General features: G+C 33.2%; 1 protein-coding gene across 8 annotated transcripts in view; it reads left to right on the forward strand.

Moving 5' to 3' along the window:
• Positions 1-22,019, forward strand: part of LOC105320651 (plexin domain-containing protein 2) — a 43,227-nt gene that overhangs the window by 9,195 nt on the left and 12,013 nt on the right. For 4 of the 8 annotated variants that reach the window (XM_066073728.1, XM_066073729.1, XM_066073732.1 and 1 more), the window contains exons 2-11: positions 3,795-3,952; positions 4,399-4,527; positions 5,903-5,972; positions 8,607-8,729; positions 13,529-13,582; positions 15,288-15,352; positions 15,981-16,071; positions 17,166-17,213; positions 19,436-19,531; positions 19,802-19,944. In XM_066073728.1, coding sequence (XP_065929800.1) covers positions 3,795-3,952; positions 4,399-4,527; positions 5,903-5,972; positions 8,607-8,729; positions 13,529-13,582; positions 15,288-15,352; positions 15,981-16,071; positions 17,166-17,213; positions 19,436-19,531; positions 19,802-19,944 — 977 coding nt within the window. Of the gene's footprint in view, positions 1-3,794; positions 3,953-4,398; positions 4,528-5,902; positions 5,973-8,606; positions 8,730-13,528; positions 13,583-15,287; positions 15,353-15,980; positions 16,072-17,165; positions 17,214-19,435; positions 19,532-19,801; positions 19,945-21,375; positions 21,472-22,019 lie in introns of all 8 variants that reach the window. The other 4 variants (XM_066073730.1, XM_066073731.1, XM_034453647.2 and 1 more) reach the window with 2 other exon arrangements.

Here is a 22,019-nt window from a genome sequence, read left to right on the forward strand (position 1 = left end):
TGCATTATGACCCTGAGGATATTTGACCTTTAACCTTTGACCGTTAAGCCCAAATAGAGGATAGTTACAGGGTCTTCCTATTGTATTGTAATGTGTTAATTCAGGTTAACAATTATGAGATGTTACAAATGTCTTAAGGTAATGGCAAACAAAGTGAAATGGGACAGTTGGGCCCAGTGTCCTTTACGTTTACGGTAGATTTATTGGGCCAACTAGCAGGAGTCTAAAATATCTGAGTAGTCTATTATATAGGTCTAAGATCTCTAAGAAGTTGAGCTTTGAACGATTGATTTCTTATTAGGACAAGGTGCAAAATCAATAGCAAGGTTTTCTTTTTATTAAGTGAGAGATAAGTAAATTTAATCCATATTCAAAGCCAAGCGTGTTTTTATTTGTGTGTACAAGATTTTATCAGAAATTGTGTTCATTATTGTGTACATTTTTATGCTTTGTATAATGTCAGATAAATGTTGCAGTAGTTATTAGTGTCTTTTGATTTGAAGTTTATATATGAAACATTCCTTGTTTTAAAAATATAGCTATTCTGTGAACCAGCTTTTATTATAAAAAAAACATTAACTGGAAAAAAATAAAAAAGAGGTTAGCTATAGGTTTTATAGTTTATATACAGTCTGCTGTTGTTTGATGAGACACCAATAAGACAAAATACATCTCGTAGATCTGAAGTATATAGTGGTAACAATTCCTGTGGTACCGTAGGAATTCTTCACTGTCAGATGCTACAGTCTGGCTGATTGGCCGAATCCGATCTTTATGCTTTGTTAAAAGGATTACTTATAAATATATATAAAGTCAGAGAGAGAGACAGGAAAAAAAAAAGATACGAGTCATTAAAGTTGTAGAGACTTGGATATATTTATAACTTGAGTGGAATTTGAGGAGACGATTGGCTATAAATGGAAAGGTGTTTGTGGTTTGTGCGGTTGAGGTCACTGGCAGATTAATGTACTTACCTAAATAATTATATATGTGTCTCACTAAACGGCCTCCAACACCAGAACCTCTTACTACATGTGTAGCATTCTAAATGGATAGATATAAAAAGGAGATCATGTGGAATTATCTCTGATATTCTAATATCTTTACAAGAATTTTAGTTGCAATAAATTAAATGAAGCTTATATAAATTAACTTCACACCCCCCCCCTCCCCCCCCCCCCCCCCCTTTTCAAGAAGAAATTTGTATGGAGAGTTAAGGAGAGATCCGAAAATACAGTGTTAATCAGTAAGCGTAGCGTTGTAATTCTTTCATCTTTGCCGTTGCAGTTCAGATTTATACCATATATCACTGAAGAAGTTTATTTTTTACGATATAACATGCGTAATTTACCATATCTTGAAAGTCCAGACGGCATGTGTATACATAGCAGAAGTACGAGCATTGCAGTCATGCAGAATTGCAGATATGAAATCATTGTGTATTGCAGGGTAAAGCATGGCATGACCTTTACTAAGGGCCAGAAATCAGGTTTTTCCAAATGATCTGTTGGAACCTACATAAATTTTTTTTCCATTGCACTGCTCTGACAGAAACTGTCTAATCTGTGTTCTGCCAATGCATAACAATCACACTTTAAAATATATTCTTACACTGCTAATACAGTGAAGTTATAATATGTCTCCCATGTATAGATTTGCAGGGGTGGTGGTTGGGGTTGGGCTGGAGGGTCTCCTCCCTAAATAGGAAAAACAAGGACAAATTTTGTGAGTTATTTACTCAAGTTATATACCGTAGTGTAAGGTATTTATAATTCAGAAGGAAAGGATTTCTTTTCCACCATCTCCACTTTCACACCCACTCCTCCTCCTCCACCCCAACCACACCTCAATAAGGGTGGGGTGGGGGGGAGGGTTGCAGCTACCATACTGTAAGTTAGTATGCAAATATATTGGGTATATAGAAGGTTCAGTGAAAATTTTCACTCTACCACCCCAATCCCCAAATTCATAACCCTAAACACCAAATGAGGAGAAAACAGATTCTTTTTGAAAGTTAATGAGCAAATCAATGGAGGTATTATACAATTTAAAATGCTTACCTAACCCCCCTCCCTCATGCCCCCCACCCCCAAATAAGATTAATGTTCCTTATTTGGGTGTTAAGTACAAATGAATGTATTTTCTCCGGCAAATTATAGATCTGAGTTGGCGTGAAAGTGCTGGTAACAATAAAAGAAAAGTTTTCATGAATTAGTTTAGAACAAGTGTTTCTAAAAATTGAGAGGAAAATTTCTTAACTCATTAGAAAAAACAAAAACTGCACTAAGTTGAAATAATTTAATATGCATTAGTGTTCCAAGCTCACCAGGCAGTGTAGACTTCATAGAAAATATGTACATAAAAGATTCTGCCTCAGGTGCTTCTTGGTGCAAAATTGGATAAAATGCTGAAAGTTAAATGTATGTAAATTAAGGAAATCTCTTTATCATACCTTTGAATGAATAAATTTGAGAGTAGAGAGAGAGAGAGAGAGAGAGAGAGAGAGAGAGAGAGAGAGAGAGAGAGAGAGAGAGAGAGAGAGAGAGAGAAGAGGGAGAGAGAGAAGAGAGAAAGCATATATACACACAATAATTGCTTTTGTATACTGCCAGCAATATTATATAGTAGTACACATGCAAAGACAATCTTAAACTTAAAAATATCATGGCTCTGATTTTTGAGCCTTTTGAATGCCAATACTGTGGCCTTTTTTTTGTTTTTTGAAATACATTTAAATAGACACTGTAAATTTGAGTACTTTGCTACCAAAGCTTGAAACCAGGAAGTGGTTTCAAAATGATAAAAGAGGAAAAACCTCAAGACAGATTATGTAATTCTTATCTAAGAAATATGAGCTCTCTTTTCTTTATTGGGAAGGTTTTAAGTTTTTGGAAAAGCTTTTTCTTTTTAAACAAATTTCATCAATTTCCATTTGTAGACTGAGTGACCAATTTGATTGAAAATGATCTCTGTCTGTCTGGCAGATTGCAGTGTTTGTTTCGCACTGATATGACAAAGGCTCAAATTCTTTGGGGCCAAATTTAATACCTCTAAAACATATTTGTCTTGTATGTTTGAATGTTATATACATGAACGAGCTGTTACCCAATCCTAATAGGGAAGTGAAACTTGTTGTTAAAAATAGTCTGGTGAAAAGATTGTCATGTTTCCGAGTCTCATTTTGCTTGCGATCTGTTTCAGGAAATCACACACTGTGCGGTTAGATTTTTTTGTGAAAATGGTTTGTAAAAAAAAAAAAAAAGAAGATAAGTTTTGGTTTTCCTTAATAATTTAAGATTTTTCCAGATGCTTCTAATCCTTCCCAATTTGAAAAAAAATATTTGATATGTAGAAAAAAAAATAAGAACAAACCACTATTTTAAAATTGCTTGTTTGCCCTCTCTGGCTCTGTGGTTAATACATGGGTGAGTTAGTATCAGATAGCAAAATTCAAGAAGTTGAAAGAAACTTGAATATATAGAAAACAGGTCTTCAGACAACTGGAATTCAAAAATTAATCATTCTCAGAATGTAAATAAAAATACATGTATCTTAAGTGGATGCACAAACAGATTACATATCGTGTATGTGCAGATTATGATATTGTATGACAGTGCTATATCTAGAATTTGAAAAGGGCACATAAACATGATAAATGATGTGTTGAAAGGGCACTTTTGTTTACTAAAAATACCTTGAGGATAATTGCATTACATCCAGGCTTGACCTGTTAAATTATAACACTCAATTGTGATTCAGTGATTTTGTCTTATTGCCGAGTTATGTATTTGTAGATGTGGCTTACAGCCTGTTTGAGGGGGATGCCCACTTAGACTCTGTGATATCATTCAACAGCCACCACACGTTACACAGGCGGCAGAGTGGTAATGATAACACCACCAGTAGTCCCACGCCGACTGGCGGTACCACTCCAGAATTTACTGAACAGGAGGTGGGTAAAAACCACTAAGTGGTAAATACCACTTTGGGTGGTAGATAGTTCAAATTTTGGTGTTAAAGTAGACAATGATATAATTAGAAGTGTGTACATAATGTTAAATGCCACTTGAAGTGGTAGATTGCTACTGAACAAGCAGTGAATAGACTCCACTGAGTGGTAGCTACCACTTTGAGTGGTAGATAGTTCAACATTTGGTGTTATAGATACTTTATACCTAGAGGTATGTTATTTATGCCCAAAAATAAAATGTGAATGGATACCTACAGAGCAAGAGGTTGTTAGACACCATATAGGGATAGCTGCCAATATTCTTGTAAAATGTGAAGATATCAGTAAAAAGAAGAAATAAAAGAGTCACTTAAAGTTGTTTTTTATTGCTCCAATAAGTTTTATTATAACAATGATTTTCTAAATAATGTTTGTGTTGATCATTGTAGGTCAGCCAAAATCATAAATACTACACCTCCACAGTGTTACGGGGGGCTGCCGATTTCAACTCATACTGGGACGAGTTGTACGATGTGAAGCACAGCGAGCCTTTATCGGGGAGTCACAGGGTCGCTGTGGTACGTAGCCATTCTTTTGAAAAAAATATCTCTGGCCCAATGACCATAAAACTTAGACGAGTCTCACTTTTGATCTTAGTCTCACTTTTACAAAGGGAATATATAGTGGAAAATCAAGACTGAGATCAAAAGAGAGTTCGTCTAAGTTTTATGGCCCTGGGGCCTGAAGCTAATATGATGCTGACTTCCATTAAGTGTTTACTGAGAAAAGTGTAAAGTCAGGCTATGTAAATGATTCAGTATGACTTAAACAAATGTTGTGAGGGTTGAGCCAGACTTAAAGGGGAAGGAAGCTAAAAATATGTTATGCAATAAATCAATTAATGATCATCTACTAAAATTGCAAGTCGTTTATTTCATTAAAAATCCCGAAAAAATGAATAAATCAAGAAAATCAATTGCTTAATTTAAATTTCCCGCCGCTATGGGAGCTGCCATTGAGCTTTAATCTGTGACGTCACACCACCTATTCCTGTTTGTTTTATCAGCGTACCATCAGTATGAAATCATGATATTTGCTCTAAATGACAAGTTATAAAAAATTTTAAACAATAGGGACTTGAGACAGTTCTTTCACTTTTGACTTTTCTCTAATAGAAACCATCGTCAAACGAAGCATGTTCGTTGAAATCTCAAAGCGGAGGATAGTGCCGGTTTGTCGGAGAAATCTCGGCGTAGTTGGCCCCAGGACCATAAAACCTAGACAAGCCCACTTTTGATTTCAGTTAAAATTTTCCACTATATATTCCCCTTGTAAAAGTGAGACTGAGATCAAAAGTGAGTTTGTCTAAGTTTTATAGCCCTGGGTCCTGAAACTGTACTTTACTCCAAATTTTGAGTTTCTGTATTCAGTGTTATTTTACTTCTTGTGTTTTTTTTTTTTGCTTAAGGTAAAAGGCTGTATAAGATTTTGCTCCTTTTAATTTCACTTTAACACAGTTGCAACAAAACTTGCAGATTTTAATAATTTTTAAGACTTGTTCTGAGTTTACCCCTTGTCGGTGGGGATGACAAGAGTGATATTGAATTCGGGTGAAAATTTCTATGTAATATGTACACTATTAAAATTAATGGAATAATTTCGATAATTTAATGAAAGTTTTGTTATGTGTTTGTATACATGAATTAAAAGAAAACAACGAGGTAACATTAAAATCCATGACTTATGTAAATTGCAAACTCAACATTGTTAAGTTTGCCATGGTCCACACTAACACACTAGACTATAATACTAGATTTCTTTAGCTGCTTGTATTTTAAAAATGCAAAGTTAGAAAAAGGTTGCAAAGAAACCTAATTATTTATGTTGAACATCATCTGTCATGTAAGTTTTTTTTATTTTGATTTTGAAGAATCTGGGTTTTTTTCCTTTCAGAGCGTACCTATCAATTTCAACTTTAGATTTTATGGCCATGATGTCTCCAAAATTACCATAGCAACAGGAGGTAAAGAAGTGCTTAATTGCAGATAAAAGGATGTTCTTTCTCATCATTTAAGCAATTGTTAAGCAGACTTATATTGGCTAATATCTATATGTTCAAACTCATTGAAATGCATTTATTTATTTATCATTTCAAGGTTAAAGCTGATATGCATACACAAAAGAATGATGAATCTATGCATGCTAATTTGATACATGCATCATGATCAATATTAATGTTTATTATGCAACAAACAATCGAGTTCAACTCCATTGATGAATATGAAGTGGTGATGTACATGTACTTTTAGGAATTGGAAAAATCACAAATTTAAATTTATTGAAGTTTTTCTATTGAACTCCTGTAATCATTCATTTGAAATTTAAGATTTTCCTTATAATAAAAACGGGGAATTTTTCTCCGTACTTTCCAGTGTTACATATGATTGAAATCTTGTGATGGATGTTAATCTTCTAATTTTAAAAGAATCCTTTTTACGTAAACCATGAGGAATCAAAACTTCACGGAAGAAACAGAATCCAAATTTCAACTGCATCATCCATGTAGATTCAAATGTTTTTAAGAGACACAAAATCAATTTTCTGCAGCACATTAGGTCATAGAACCTTTGTGGACACATCAAATGCAATAAGTTGGCAACCATAAGTAGGAAATAATCATCACTTTAAGATGGCTGGATGGTGATGATCATTCATAGACTATATTGATCTCTTGGAGACGAAGAGCTCTGTATGTCCATATCTATAGAGATATAAGAAAATATTCAAAATTTAAATTTAAAATATTCACACTTTTTTTTTTAATGAACTAAACCTTTATGGGCAAAAAATTATCACAAAATGTTAGTTATTTTGTTAACAATCAAGATTTTAATGAATAACCAGGGACGTATATACTAGTATATACGTCCCTGGAATAACAGAATTGGCTGCAATTTGTTAATTTGAAAGATTCAGTCTAATTAACAGATAAAACGACTTGATCCAAATACCCGCATTGTTATTTAGCTATTGATGGAACTATAGTGGTATAGCATACCTCTTGTATTGGTGAATTTAAGGCCCAGAAGAGAAAGGTATAACAAAAAGACACTCGGGATGTAATGGATAGACAAAGAGAGAATTATCACCATTATATATAATGGCAGTCATGGAACTCTGATGATTTCTCTATATAAAGTGCCATGGTGCTGCTTTGTGCTTTCTAGATGCTTCTGGATGCACAAAATGTACACAAGAACTTTAATATTACGTTGTCTTTTAACCAATAGGTCAAATTTTAAAACAAAACCACATAAATTAAAAATTGGATTTTTATTGCAAAGTTTATCAAAACTGGAATTAAATACAACAGAAAGAGCCCTTCCTTCTCTCCCCCCCCCCCCCCCCTTTAAACCAAAGTTTTTTGACCTTTGAATTAAAGTATGATTTCAAGGTCATTTAAGACTTTTGTAAATAAGTTGGGTAGCAAGAGGAAACACTTACTCGAAGCAACACACTAGTATTCCATAATCTGTAGTTAAAAATGCTATCCTGGTTCAGCAATTATTGTAAGTTGATATTGGGGGGGTTTTTTTGTGACACTGTTTCAAAAAAAAAAAAATTCTGAAAGCAATTGTGTGTTTGCAAAACCCAAGACACGAGAAAATCAATATGGTCTTACCAAAAAACATAAGTGCCAAGGGTTGTAACAGTATTCTATTTGGTGTTGTAATAACTAACAGAATTATCTCAGTAGTTAAACCCAAACCTAGATGGACTTGATGAAAACGATATCACATCCTCTTTAGGACAACAACCATATGATACTTCAGTGGGTTCCAGTTTATGCTGGGGGTTGGGTTAGTTAACCTGCGATGAACTGGTGTCCCATCCCGGGGGAGTCAAATAGTCTCATCAGCTAAGCACAACAGAAATAATTATTGGGCTTGTGAGCCTTAAAGCTCTCGGAGAAGGATTTAACTTTTGGTTGAAATTTTTGTTGAAATTTTTTATCCTCCTTTTGTTCTTCATATGAGTTTTGAATCTTTAGGTGACATTAAGTTTATTCCAAACGTTCTTCTTTGCTAAAAATTTTAATCTCATGGTATCATATTATTAAGAATGGAGGTTTGTCAATGATTTTCCACCATGTAATTACGGACTCATGTTCATCAATGTGATCACAGATTTCTGCATTTGTGTAATCATGCTTTGAGGAGTGCCTTTGATATACAAGCGTATTTCTATTTGGTCTGTAATGATCCTGATTATCTATCAAATGATGCAGTTCCCCATTCATAAAGAGGTGAAAATAACGGCCATGATTATGGCCGAATTAGCTGACAATTTAAACCCACAAACTTGTAAGAACCCATGGGAATGAAAATAATGCGTATTAAGTCTTTTTACTTTGAATCATGTTAAGAAAAATTAGAAAACTGCTGGCCTACTGTAAAAACCTGTCTAAACCGACATGCGATAATTGGTATAGACAGGAAATATAATGTGAAATTTTTTAAATCAATAATTTTGACATTCAAATTGCAACTGAAATGAATTTTGTTGTTTGTATAATACTGTATAGATGTAGAAAAGTTTCCTCAAGGTAAAACGTTGTTTTAATTTGTTTTTTTTTTTTTTTTTTTAAATTGTTCAGGTTTTCTGTACATGAGCCCTTTCCTGCACCAGTGGCTGACTGCTACCCAGTACATCGCACCTTTGATGGCCAACTTTGATACCACACTTGGAAATGAATCCCAAGTTCTTTACAAAGATTTTGGTATGTCTGGCCCGATGGAGTCTTGAATGAAATACTTGTACCGAGATATAAAATTATATGCTCAAAAAAGACATGAAAACCCACAAAATCATGTTAAACCGACCATATATCGTAGCAAAGCCCTAGATGAAAATCCAATTATATCAGTAAACCTTACAAATGATATAATGGTAAGATCCCATATATAGTATTGAATTGAGCTTAGTATGGGACATTTGTCAATATTAATGTGGATTTAAGTACATTTTAATTGAAATACATTCTCTGGTTTAGAATTTTTAAATTTCACAATATTTAACCAAAAAAAGCATTTAAAAATTTTTTAGAAAGGTAAAAATTTTAGATACCCAGTGGGATTTGAACTCGTGCTATACAGATTGGTAGAGAAACGTCTTACACACTGTCCAACGCTGTTAGATGAAAATTTTGGGAAAGAAACTATTTATAAAATTACACTTAATTTTATTGTTTATTTCGATAGATAGTATGTCACAACATGGAGGTGTCCCATACCACCTTAAAACAGGCAATTATTTGAATGAAGATTGACTTATTGTTTAGTACCCCATCCCACGCAGTCTTCTTAATATTCAATACATGTATTGTCAATTAATGAATTAAATATTATTTTTATAATTATTACTTAACCAATTTCGGTGTACTTGGCATAAAGGGACTTCATAATTCAAATACAGCACACAAACCCAAGAAAAGTCTGCGATATCTAGCTTACAGAGAATGGCTATTACATGAGAGACAAGAGCTTGTCAGTTTATCAAAGTTACGCACACATAAGTGATCAAATTTCGCCAAGAACTACTTCCTTCTGTATGGGAACAAATCGCAGAAAAGATGGAAGATATCCTAAAATGTTCGTAATCACTGCTCGAATTGAACAGGGCTTAGAACTACAATTCCAATAATTTCTTGGAGGAAAAATGAAAACAATAAGGTTTTTAGGCAGCTAGTCATTTGGAATTGTCATTTTGGTTAATGATCTTGTGGAGATGATGCTGATTGCTTGTCTGAGAGTCTCCCATGAGCAAGACTCTTTGAATGTACCTCCGTATTAGATGGTAATATTGCAAAGTCTTTTGACGATTTCTTTTTTTTTCTCTGTGTAATAATGAATATTGCTTTCATATTCTTTATAGGGAAAGAAGCAATAACGAGAATGTGATGCTTGTTACATTATTTTGACAGAAAAAAAATTAATATTGCAAAAAACGAGTTTTTAACACAAAAAACTATTTATTTTTTGGTTTAAAATAGAACTAAATACATTGTACTGCATTTGTAGCATTTTGGTTAGTGCAAAAATGGACCAAGGAAACTTACCGGTATCTGACAAACCAATTTGATAAGGCTAAGAGATTCTTGTAAATACATTCTACTATTTTATACTCATAGGATTTACACAAGGAGTAGCAAGGCACTTTCATTGAAGAGCTTTAATAGATTCTTAACTTGTGGAGTATCATTCACAGTCGGTGATAAAACAGTGCAAGCTGGCAGATTTATGGCAACACTCAAAATACACTCTTGAATATGGGTCCATCAATAAGCTAGCAGGGATATCATGGCTAATGGTGTCTACATAATTGAAATATTGGCTCAATGCTCAGAATCTATCAAATGACAAAGTCATGCAACTGGAAAGGCGCGTGAACCAATGGAAGAGGTTGCAGGCCTCTCAATGCTCATTATTGTCGGCATGGTCGCTAATGTACTAACACGGTGGTAAAACGATATGCAATAATCACTGAAAATCACCCTCGCTGATTTTTTCGAATCGATCTGATTCAGAATTTGTCATTCCGTTGAACTTGGAAGGAAAGAAAATCATTTGGGTTTTATAAAAACACATGTCAAACTGAGAGGATTTAATCTTAATGTATCACTGATACTAAGCTTAATTTTGCTAAAATTGGGGGGTGACAGATTAGTCTTTACTTTAAGGTTGGGATTCATGATTTGATGGCAATCAAATCATTGACTTGAGAAACTATGAATGCTATCAGGCAGAGAGTTTTGACTTCTAAACGACACTGGCAATATTGAATCATTTATTAAGCACAACTACATTGTGTATGGGTCATCTTTTGATAGTTCAAATTAAAGTACGATAAACTATTTTCAAGGGTATGAGACTCTTAAATTAAAAGATGACACAGGTTCACAAAAGATGACACAAGACAAGTGTCTTTTATTAGGGAGGGAGAATGGTGCTAGCTATGACTTTATTACACTTTGACTAAATATAGGAAAAAAATTTCTTTGCTTCTTTTATAATGTTGTATAAGTTAGAGGGAAAGGAGATAGATTATCTTTGCATGATTTTGGGAGATCTGAATAATAGCCAATACCAGTGACTTTGAGATGCCAAAATGTTCAAGATGTAGTTGTTAAATAACATAATGTCAAAAACAGTGGTATTGACCTCCAATCTCGCTTTGGCATTTCTATGTTATTCAATATACTAGTTTATTTAGAAGATATCGGAAGAAATTTCAATTCTAGAAAAAACCTGTTTATTTCCTCAGTTAGAATTTGAACAGAGTTTTCGGAAAATGCTTATGGAGTATTTAATAGCACTGGATGGTCGTAGCTATTTTTATGCTATTCTAATCTCCTTAAGAAGAACTCTGTGTAAGGATAGAGGAAAATTATCGGAAGTTTTAAAGCTAAAATATTTGGAATATTTCTTTGCCAAGTGTAAGTGTTCGGCCAAAAACATGTCAAAGTTTAAGGCAGATCTCAGATCCGATGGTTACTGTGGAATCATTTAAATTTGTTGGGACCAATTTTCGTTGATTGTGGGTTTTTTGCTTGTTTTTTTTACTAGATTTGTTTTCCTATAGGAGGTATAAATACGCGGCGGAGGGCTTAGCCACAAATACCACGAACATTGAGCCACCACAAATTCTAATGATTCCACGGTAATATGTTGACCACCCAGACTCCTTAACGACATAGATTGCATGCACGTGGCAATTTCAAGTATTGCACTGATCTATGGGTATTGCTTTCAGAAACGTGATGTCTCCATCTTTAATAAAGATGTTCTGGAGGCATCAAAAGATTTACATGAATGAGGTAGAGAGACAAATAAGGTTGGATGAAAAACAAAAGCCTAATAGCAACACGTCATGCAAAGAGAGTTCCAAAAAAAAAAAAAAAAATGAAGTCTTTCTAACAAGGAAATATTACATCAGAGACTTTTAAGGAGGTTCTTGATTAGAACTTTAGATTTCGGTATTGATTTTGCAATTTGGTCCAATCTTGAGGACAATTATCGTTGTGATACAAGAGAAAAAATAGGGCACGCCGGGGGGGAAATCGGAGAGAAAAACGTGACCCAGGAGAACGGTAAATTGAATTCCAATCTTACCGTCTACCTACAAGAACAAAGGAAGCAACAGCCTACAGACCAACGTTCGTGAAAAAGAAAAAAAATCTAGAATCAAAATTAAAGCTCAGGGAAATAAATTGGAAACTTGACCAGGTTTTATTATCATGAATTTCATTAAAAAAAAACTTGTTTAGTATTATGAACAGTCATTTAGGTTCAATATTACTTGGAACATATAATGGGTAGAATATTGGTTTTCCAATTTCATATTTGCAAACAAAAAGTGTTATGCTTGCTTCTGCAACAATATTGATTTTATGAGAGAAGACATATGAAATTTCAACTAGTCTAGTAAGAGATTTTTTTTCATTTCCTTTTGAATTGGAGTACAGTTGTGTGTTAAAAGTTGCCCGATGTTCTTAGTTGTTTTTACCAGTTTATATAACTGTCAAACAAATTGTTCATCTCTATGAACCAAACATCACCATTTGTTGATTTTGTACAGAATGTAGCCCACAGTTACTTCCCATTCTGAATAAAATCAACCTTTATTTTGTTCAAAATAAAGGAGCTAGTGGAAGGTTTGATTTTATAATCAGACTGAGCTACTTCCCTCAGAGACAAAATCACTTTGACCGTCCCCAAACATTGGCTTTCACTAATTAGGTGATCTGACAATGATCAGCATTACTAGTACTCAGTTTTATATTTGACAATAAGTAGGCGGGGTAGTCAACAAGTTAACCATCAGATTTACCTTAAACTTTTAAATATGATATATTCAAGGTAATAAACTATTACTGTAAATTCCTAATTACCGGTAATAAGCAAGGAATAAATATCCACACAAAGATTTTATATTCTTGCAATTCTATATTCTTGCGATTTGATACGAAACGGTGGGATAGCGGAATTTAGTACTCGCGTAATATTAGGAATTTACAGTATTTATTAAAGAAAAAAATCAAATATTGTAATATTAAAATGGAACATTTGCATATATCTTAATTAATACACAGCTAAAAATGGCCATGACCATCGGACCCTCTTAAGGTGGTAGGGGACACTTCCATGTTGTGACATATTGTTTATCGAAATTTTTTACCTTTTCAAATATTTTTACAAGCTATTTTTTGGTTTAATATTGTAAAATTTGAAAATTCTAAACCGGTGAAAGTTTTTCAATTATATAGTACTTTAATCCACATTAATATCGACAGATGTCCCATACCACCTTAAGTGTTATTGGTGTTACTGATGATGCTTGGTCCTTTTGAAAAAGAAATAATATGGTTAAGATTGAAAAATTACATGCGCAACCTATTGTCATTTTGAGTATGATTGTCAGCTAAAATGATATACATATTCAGAAAATTAAGATTCCGAACCATCCTTTCTATTGATTTGATAAACCAGAAGTATGAAAAATATATATTTTTATTTTCAGGCCATAAATTTGTCGTGGAATGGCGAGATATTTTCCTTCAAGATCAGAACCATAGTAAGTGATAATTATCATGATATGACATGTTGAATGAGAAAGGGGAGGATAGAATATAGTGATTAGTCTATCCATATGTCTGTCAGAGATCACGGAGCATTATGATCTTCTTGCCTTCTGTCTGTTTCAGAGATCGCATGTACAGAGCATATCTTCTCTCCCCTTGGCCCAATCTGGCTCATACTTCACCCACATAGTGCCTTTGGGTAAAGGATATGCACTGACCTTGAACCATGGATCTAGGTCTAAGGTTAAGGTCATAGCAGAATTATATTTAAAATTCTTGTCCAGGGCATATCTTCTCCCTCCTTGGCCAAATCTGGCTCAAACTTCACTCACAGAGTGCATATGGCCAAAGGGTGTGTAGTGAATGAAGTTTTTAGGTCAAGGGTCAAGGTCATATTGGGTCATGCAAAAATTCTTTTATTTCAGAGCATATATACTCTCCACTTAACACTATTTGGCTCATACTTCACACAACAGAATTTTTAAGTAAAGGGCGTGCAGTGACCTTGAACCAAGTTTTAAGCTCAAATGTGTAGGTCATAGCGGATTTGAATGAAAAATCCTTGCTGGATCATATCTTTTCTGTTCGTCAGAGATCGCATGTACAGAACATATCTTCTCTCCCCTTGGCCCAATCTGGCTCATACCTCACCCACAGAGTGCCTTTGGGTAAAGTATGTACATTGACCTTGAACCATGGATCTAGATCCAAGGTTAAGGTCATAGCAGAATTATATTTAAAATTCTTGTCCAGGGCATATCTTGTCTCCCCTTGGTCCAATCAAGCTCATACACTCACAGAGTGTCTATGGTCAAAGGATGTGCAGTGACCTTGAATGAAGTTTAAAGGTTAAGGTCATATCGGACCAAGCAAAAATCCTTTTTCGGAGCATTTTTATAATTTTCACTTGTCAATATTTTGAAACAATTTTCAAGGTTAAATGTGAAGGTTATAGCAGCATATTTTGAAAATCCTTGTACTGAACATATCCTCTCCCTTTTTCCAATCTGACTCATACTTCACTCACGTGGTGCCTTTGCTCAAGGGGTATGGAGTGACAATCTTAAATTATGTTTGTAGGTCAGATGTCAAGGTCATATCAGATCACCCAAAAATTCATTTTTAAGAGCATGTATATATCTCCACTTAGTCCTATTTGGCTAATGCTTTACTTAAACAGAGCCTTTTGGTTCATGGCGTGCAGTGACTTTGAACCAAGTCAATGTGAAGGTCATAGCGGATCTCTTCATAATCAGTTTTAGACCATATACTATTTTCCATTTGCTTATAATCTTGCTCAGATTGAACAAAAATGTCTGTATTTAAGAGGTAATCAGATTGAATTAGAAGTTCCATTCCAGCTGAAAAATTTCTAAGTTATTGGTCAAGGTCTTAGCAAAATTCTCTGAAATTCTTTTTCATCCTATTGTCCATTATTGAAGCGGGGCCCTTTGAGATGGTTACCATCTCAATGTTGTCTAGTTTTTGTGATTTAATTGACTGATTTCTCTGCAAAAAGATACTTTTCAGTATACCTTATTTTGGTGCCTTACTACCCTACAATATGAAAATAGAAACTGTGGGAGAACAGCTGTTGAAGAATAAATTTTTACAGTTCTACAATTGAAAAAACTTGATTTGCATGTACAGTTCATGATATTACACATTGATCTAACACAAACTTTCAATCTTTTACAGCTGAGCCTTTCTCATTCCAAACAACGCTCCATTCCAATGGAACCATCTATTTTGCATATAAACAGGTAATATTTGTCTCCATCATCTTTCAGTACTTTGATCTTTAGAATACATTTCATGATGTTACAGTGTTAGTTGATTTTAATTTTTTTTTTTATTTGTAAAGTGTATATTTACATGCAAAAGAAACTTAATGACTTTGTCAAAGAATTTCTTCTGACTATAATATCTGTTGATATTGCTAATTATCATTCTTCATCGTGATGCGGAGAGACCAAAACATGCCATGGCTTTTTCATGAAGGTTATAAGTACTGTTTTGCGTTTGAGTTTCTTTTTAACATTTCGTCTGTAATGTTCTTTTAAACGGAAAGAGAAGTGAGTTATTGCCTTAGCTACCTAGGTTATATCCTCCATATTTTAGATATGTGTTTGTAATCAATATATATTTACCTATAGCTGTAAAGATATCTGGTTTGTTTATGCTACGGCCAACAATTGGTTAAAAAAAATTCTTTTGACATGTGCATGTGAGAAATTGATCAAAATTCTGCCTTTTTGAATAACTCTTTCAAAAATGTCTGAACGTATATTATGAAAATGACTGAAACTTGAGCATGTACTTTAGAATATAGCAGCAGATTGGCTGCGATGTTTTGGTTGTCTTCAATGTTCAAGTCAATCTACACTGTAGATCCCAGTGGAAATACAGAGCATAGAGAAAAAAAACCATCCCGTGAAAGTGGGCGTGTCAGATGCTTTCTACATTGATACCATATATGCAGGTAATAGCATGATCATTCTTTAAATGACTTCATCTTCCAAATTCTTTCTTTTCTTTCCATTTGTTGAATATATCAAGATATTTGTTCATATTATCATTTCTATTGAATGTTTATTTATCATCTATCAGGTACTGCAACAAATTTTAATTCGATTTATTTTTCAATTTTTTTTTTTAACATACATGTATTGTCCTTCACAAATATTTCATATGGCATATGTATGTTTCCAGCAGAGGGCTTACCAAGCCCCTTCATCAGGTATAAGTATATATATACAGAAAAATATCATTAACCATTTACAATTACAGCTGCCAAACGCCCAATTGAATGTGCAATCAGCACATATACATAGTCGCCAGTAATGCTACTGTATACAGGGTTATTTTTGCCCTTTATTTATGCAAATGGTTTTGACCTGTCTTGATTTCGCCCAAACACAGTAATAGATACATAGCTTGAATATATAAACACAGCTGTTTAAAAATTGTTCTGAATTTGCAATGTCTTAAATTCACCACTGACAATGAGAATGAAAGGGGCAAAAATTCAAACAGGGGCAAATATTTCCCTATATACAGTATATCATCCCTTCATGCTATATATATACATATACACTGCATTATACACCAGCCAGACCAAACTCTGAACACTAGTAAATGTTTGTATCTGTTGACAACCAATTTTGTCCAACATGTGACCATTTGGAATGTCATTTATCCATGAATGAACTTCTTTTTTTTTTGGGGGGGGGGGGGGTGGCTTGGGGAGTGAGTTCTGGGAATGAGAATGTCAGTCTACTCTTTCAAATCTCTGATTGCCATCTGCCATAATATGTTTGTAAACTGTGATGCCATTAATGTTTTGGGCTACCAATTTTCATTGATTGGAAAAAAATTACTAGCTGTTTTGAATTAAGGTAGTAATATTCATAGTCAATATAAACATCATTTTGTCATGTTATTTTCTTTGATGAAATTTTTTGATTTACATTGAAAATCCATGAAAATTGATGAAATTGGTGCTCTATGATTAATGGTGAAACAGTAACACATGTTTGTACTACGTCTTTCTTTAACCTGCTTCTGTTATTGCAGTAAAAAGTCAAAATGGGTCCCAACATAGATACTCAGACTCCAACGAAGGTAACAGGATGCCATGAGTTTCTATGTGCATCTTGACCCAATTACCTTGGCCTTGACCTATAAAAATGACCTAATAAAATCACACACCCTAATTAACTGAAAAAAACCCTGTTATATACAGTTACTTACATGTATGGGGTTTTTTTCCGGATTAATTGTATTTGAAAGTTTTGTGTGTGTGGAAATGATCGAATGAAGTGCATGAAAAACTGTTTTTGAAATTGACATGCACTTGGCGTTATCTTGAAAGCATCGATAATGCATGATTATCTGATATTGTGTTTGTCGTAGGTATGAAGTTACAGTTTAAGCAAGACATGCATTTAGTCGTGAGTTTAACTATTGATGATTTTTTATTTAATTACCAAAAGAAGATTGAATTCTCACCATTTTCAAAACATTAAGCAGAACAGGACATATAATTTAACAAGGGAATAAGCTAGCTCTATTATAGAGTAAAACTTGTCATCTGTGATGTTTCACCATCTACTATTTTTCCTGTTTTGAGATTGAAAAAGTTTTTTAAATAGATTTATCATCAACATTTTCAAAGAATTGAGAAATTGTGCAGTGTTTCGATTAATGAAGAATTTCGGATTACACGGGTCAACTTAAATGCAACACTTATTACTATCTGCTCTTAGAAATAAATTAATTTAAAATTAGAATATATGTTTGTACATTGATTTATTCATTGGTTGTATAGCATTTATTGTGATTTGTTTTCATGAAATAGCATGATAGTTGAGTGTCAAAATTATTTGAAAAGTATTTCAAATAATTGCAGTGTATGCTATTTGTTTTTTTATATTTTGTGTTTTATTGTTTTATTTTCAGCATAGTCTTATTAATACATTGATACATTTACTAAGTTAATTTATTTTCAGTAGATCCAGAGGTTAGAAAATAAAAAGCACAGCGCGTGTACAATATTAGATTAGCTACAGTCTAGAGCGTCTCCTCCAGATATGACAAGAGCACGTTGTAAATGCAAATGTAATTATTAATGTGGTTAGTGAGCTAGAAATGTTTGCATATTGAACAGCTACTGCAGTTTATTTGATTTAGAGTTGAACACAAGCATGGGCTATGTTTGTAGCAAATTTTAGGGATTTGAGAAACGTAATCTAGTCACCTTCTGAATCAATAAATGACGAATTTTTATTTTGTTCTAAATAATAAATACCTGGCAAATTTAAATGTGTTTTTAAAGTATTCCATTGTTTTCTCTAGAACAATACATGTACTTATTTATTTCATAATGCTTATGATTTTCCACTGGTATTAAATCTAAATTATATTAGCTGAAATGCACTCAATTTCAGCACATATTTTTAGCAAAATTTAACAGAAGTTGGATTTCAGCTTGACAGTTATACATGTATGAAAGAGCTCAGAGTTATCAATTTTAATTAGAGTTATCTTTCTTAGCAGCAGCATCATCCTACTTAAGTTTCTCTCTAAATACTAGTGCAAAGTCTTGGGTTCATTACATCACGAAGAGGAGTTATAAGTGTTTGTCTGGGTAAATCAGTTAAATCCAATGACATTTTGTAAACTTGACTGAATGTATCAATCTTCACAAATAGTGTATTAACATGAAATTCAAATACAAATTCATTGAATTAATAATTCCTAATATTGTATGTCCATGTAGTTAATTTAAATTTTGTTGATATGCCAACTGTTGATCAATAGTCAATACTTGAAATAACATGAATCTCATCTATTAAGAAATAAATGCTGGGGATTTTAACATACCTGCGAACTGCCAATAATGAATAATGACCTACCACTCAGGTGTTCGATGTTGGGTCAAAGTGTACAACATCATTTTTACGTGTGTTTAAATATATACATGAACATTTATTTCTACAAAAATGTTTCTACAAAATAAGTTGTACATTAACACCTATAATCATATTACATTTGGCTGTGTATTCTTTTATTAAGAATTCTTGGGCGGAAGATGGCTTCTGCTAAACCAAGTACATGGTCAAATTTCGACATATATAAGTAGATAATAGGTGCATTTAGGAATTGTCTAAATCAAATACACGCTAACATGTTGAAAAATCATTTTCTGCCAAAAAATGTACACGCCAAATTTAATACGTTTACAGCATATACCAATATTATATATACAAGGGCCAAATCTAAAGCCATATTGTATCGATTTATAATTGATTATTGAATTCATCATGGTTACTTATATGTTTCAGGAGTTCAGAGGAGGACCATATATGAATACCATCGTGTAGAAGTGGACTTCACCAGAATTCAATCCAACAGCGTCGTGATTTTAGAACCTTTAACAAGTATGTCTGATGGAAAGATCGGATTCTAGCTTTGTGGATTTTACACATATTTTTTGAACAATTTAAGAAACTTCAAGTCATCTTATGAGAAATTCTATATACAACTTCAATTTGTCTCAAATTATGATGCAAGATCATTGGATGAAAATACATCACATGATTGCTCTCTATTTATTACACTTTAACAAATTTTCATGCAAAATACCGCAAGCTAAATACAACATATTTACAGTATTACCTCTATTTTTTTATTTTAATTCTCTTAAACAGCCTGTAATATTGCCAAAGACTGCTTCACCTGTCTGAGTCAGGATGACAACTTCGACTGCAAGTGGTGTCAGAAAGTTAGAAGATGTTCCGATGGCATTGATTGGCTGCGACAAGAATGGCGAGATCAAGGCTGCGAAATTCAGGTACACAGCGGGTTATTTTTGTGTTGTCATATTAGTGTTTGTGATAGTATTTTAAAACTCACTCTTATATTTTTTTTGCCAAAATATGCATACAAGTAGAACAATATTTTAAAAAAAAGAATTGTGTATAACTTGTTTATGCTTGCTGATGAGTAATTTCAACTAAGTGAGAAATATTTTGAAATCAAACTGGGTTGTTCATGCGTATCTGTTGTTAGCATTACTCAGATAAGTTTAGCCCCATTCATTTTCCTACAATTTAACAGTTAAATTGATAATATATATTATATATTATTATATCAAACAATTAACTGATAGAATGTGAAATATTGTTAGGTAAAGGAAAAGATGCGAGAGCAAAAGTGCCTAAGGCATCAGAATAACATTTTATATCCGGAGAAGGGAATAGCATGTTGTCAGGAATGAAATGTTCATTGGGAAATGCAGCTTTCTTTGTCTGAATTATTTTTTAACATATCCATTGGAGCATTAGGCATGACTATAATGGATGTTTGCATGATGGTGTATTGATACGACTACCTATGTCAAATTGTATGTGCATGAAATATGAATGATATTATGAAAAATATCCTAATTATGTTATGCTATTGAAGGATTATACCTTGGTATCTTGACCCCTTCAGTATTATATCAATCAGCTTGTGCAATTTACAAACTCCTCCACACATCCCTTCATGAACTTCAGATCCATATAACAGCAACCATTATAGGTGCCATTTTGGCAACAGATGATTCTTATGGTATTTCAAATACATGATTTTAGGAGTAATGGAGCACTTCAAGATATTAAGGTGGATGAATCAAGTGTGTCATATCTATAAATATAAAATCAACATTTGAGATTTTTTTTTAAATTCAATAATATTTGGCTATTAATATAATGATGATGAAAAATTTATTTGTTATAAAAACCCAGTCAATCTCAAATAAGCAACAAAACATCAAAAGCTGATGCTCGAAGCTGTTAGAAAATGCAAATGTGGAAAATACACGAGTAAGTCTTAATTTTTTTGAAGTTTTGAGAAAACAAAAATCGGGTATGGCACAAAAAGAAGTCGTCCCATTACTCCTTCATAGCAACATGTCATAGATGAGGCAGGTTTTTTAATGTTTCGATATTACTTTGACCATGTTGTCAGTCAATACTTTGTGACCAACACAGTCATGCCATTCTGGCTTCACATATTACATAATGGTACTAGTTTCAGCAGCAGTCAAGGCACAGATATAAGCCTGAGCATTGTATGGGATGCATTTTACTTGAATTCATTCACATTCAATAAATAGGGCTATTAGGGTCCATTACAATTATCCAACAGGAAAAAAAAGGTTCGAATTCCGAGGGGAAAAAATGATTCAGCTTTTTAACTTTGTTAATGTCGACTGATACTCTGTGTGTGTGTATATCAGGGATTTGATCAGCTAAGTAGATGTGGAATGACATCTACTAGTAGCGTACCATGGACTACCAAGAGGCCTACCGATAGCATCCAACCAGACTGCTCGGTAAAGTAGGACAATAGATTAGACCGCGCTGGGTTCTTCTGCCAGTGGAAATTGAATTCAACACTTTCTGCATGCTTGAGATGGTTCAATTTCATTTGTTAAAATTTTTTTATTTGCATGTTGTTTTTTATTTCATTTTGAAATTATTGAGATTTAAAATTTTTTTAAAAGAAAATTTTCAGTTTTGAGTACATGTATCAAGTTCTACTTTTCTTTGCAAATTTTCAGTTTTAAATTTTAAGTTATAATACTTCATTAACCTAATGAAGGTTTAATTGCAAGACTTAGATAAAGTGTAAGCATGCCTTGATTTTGCGTTCCAGAAATTATGCAAATTTTGAAACTGTTTTACTTTTGTTATGTTTTTTTTAATATTTAATTTGAAAAGTTGTCAAATTTTTTTTGGTTGTGTTTTTTTGTCAATGGCAAATTGAAGTCTAAAAATTCCTTTGGACATCGATTTTTTAGATGAGGCAATGAATTCATAGAATCTAGTTTTAAATGCTAGACAGCACTTTAGGGGTAATGATTTTTTAACTTTTGAATAA

This window comes from Magallana gigas, chromosome 10, assembly GCF_963853765.1.
Source record: "Magallana gigas chromosome 10, xbMagGiga1.1, whole genome shotgun sequence".
Lineage (NCBI taxonomy): Eukaryota > Metazoa > Mollusca > Bivalvia > Ostreida > Ostreidae > Magallana > Magallana gigas.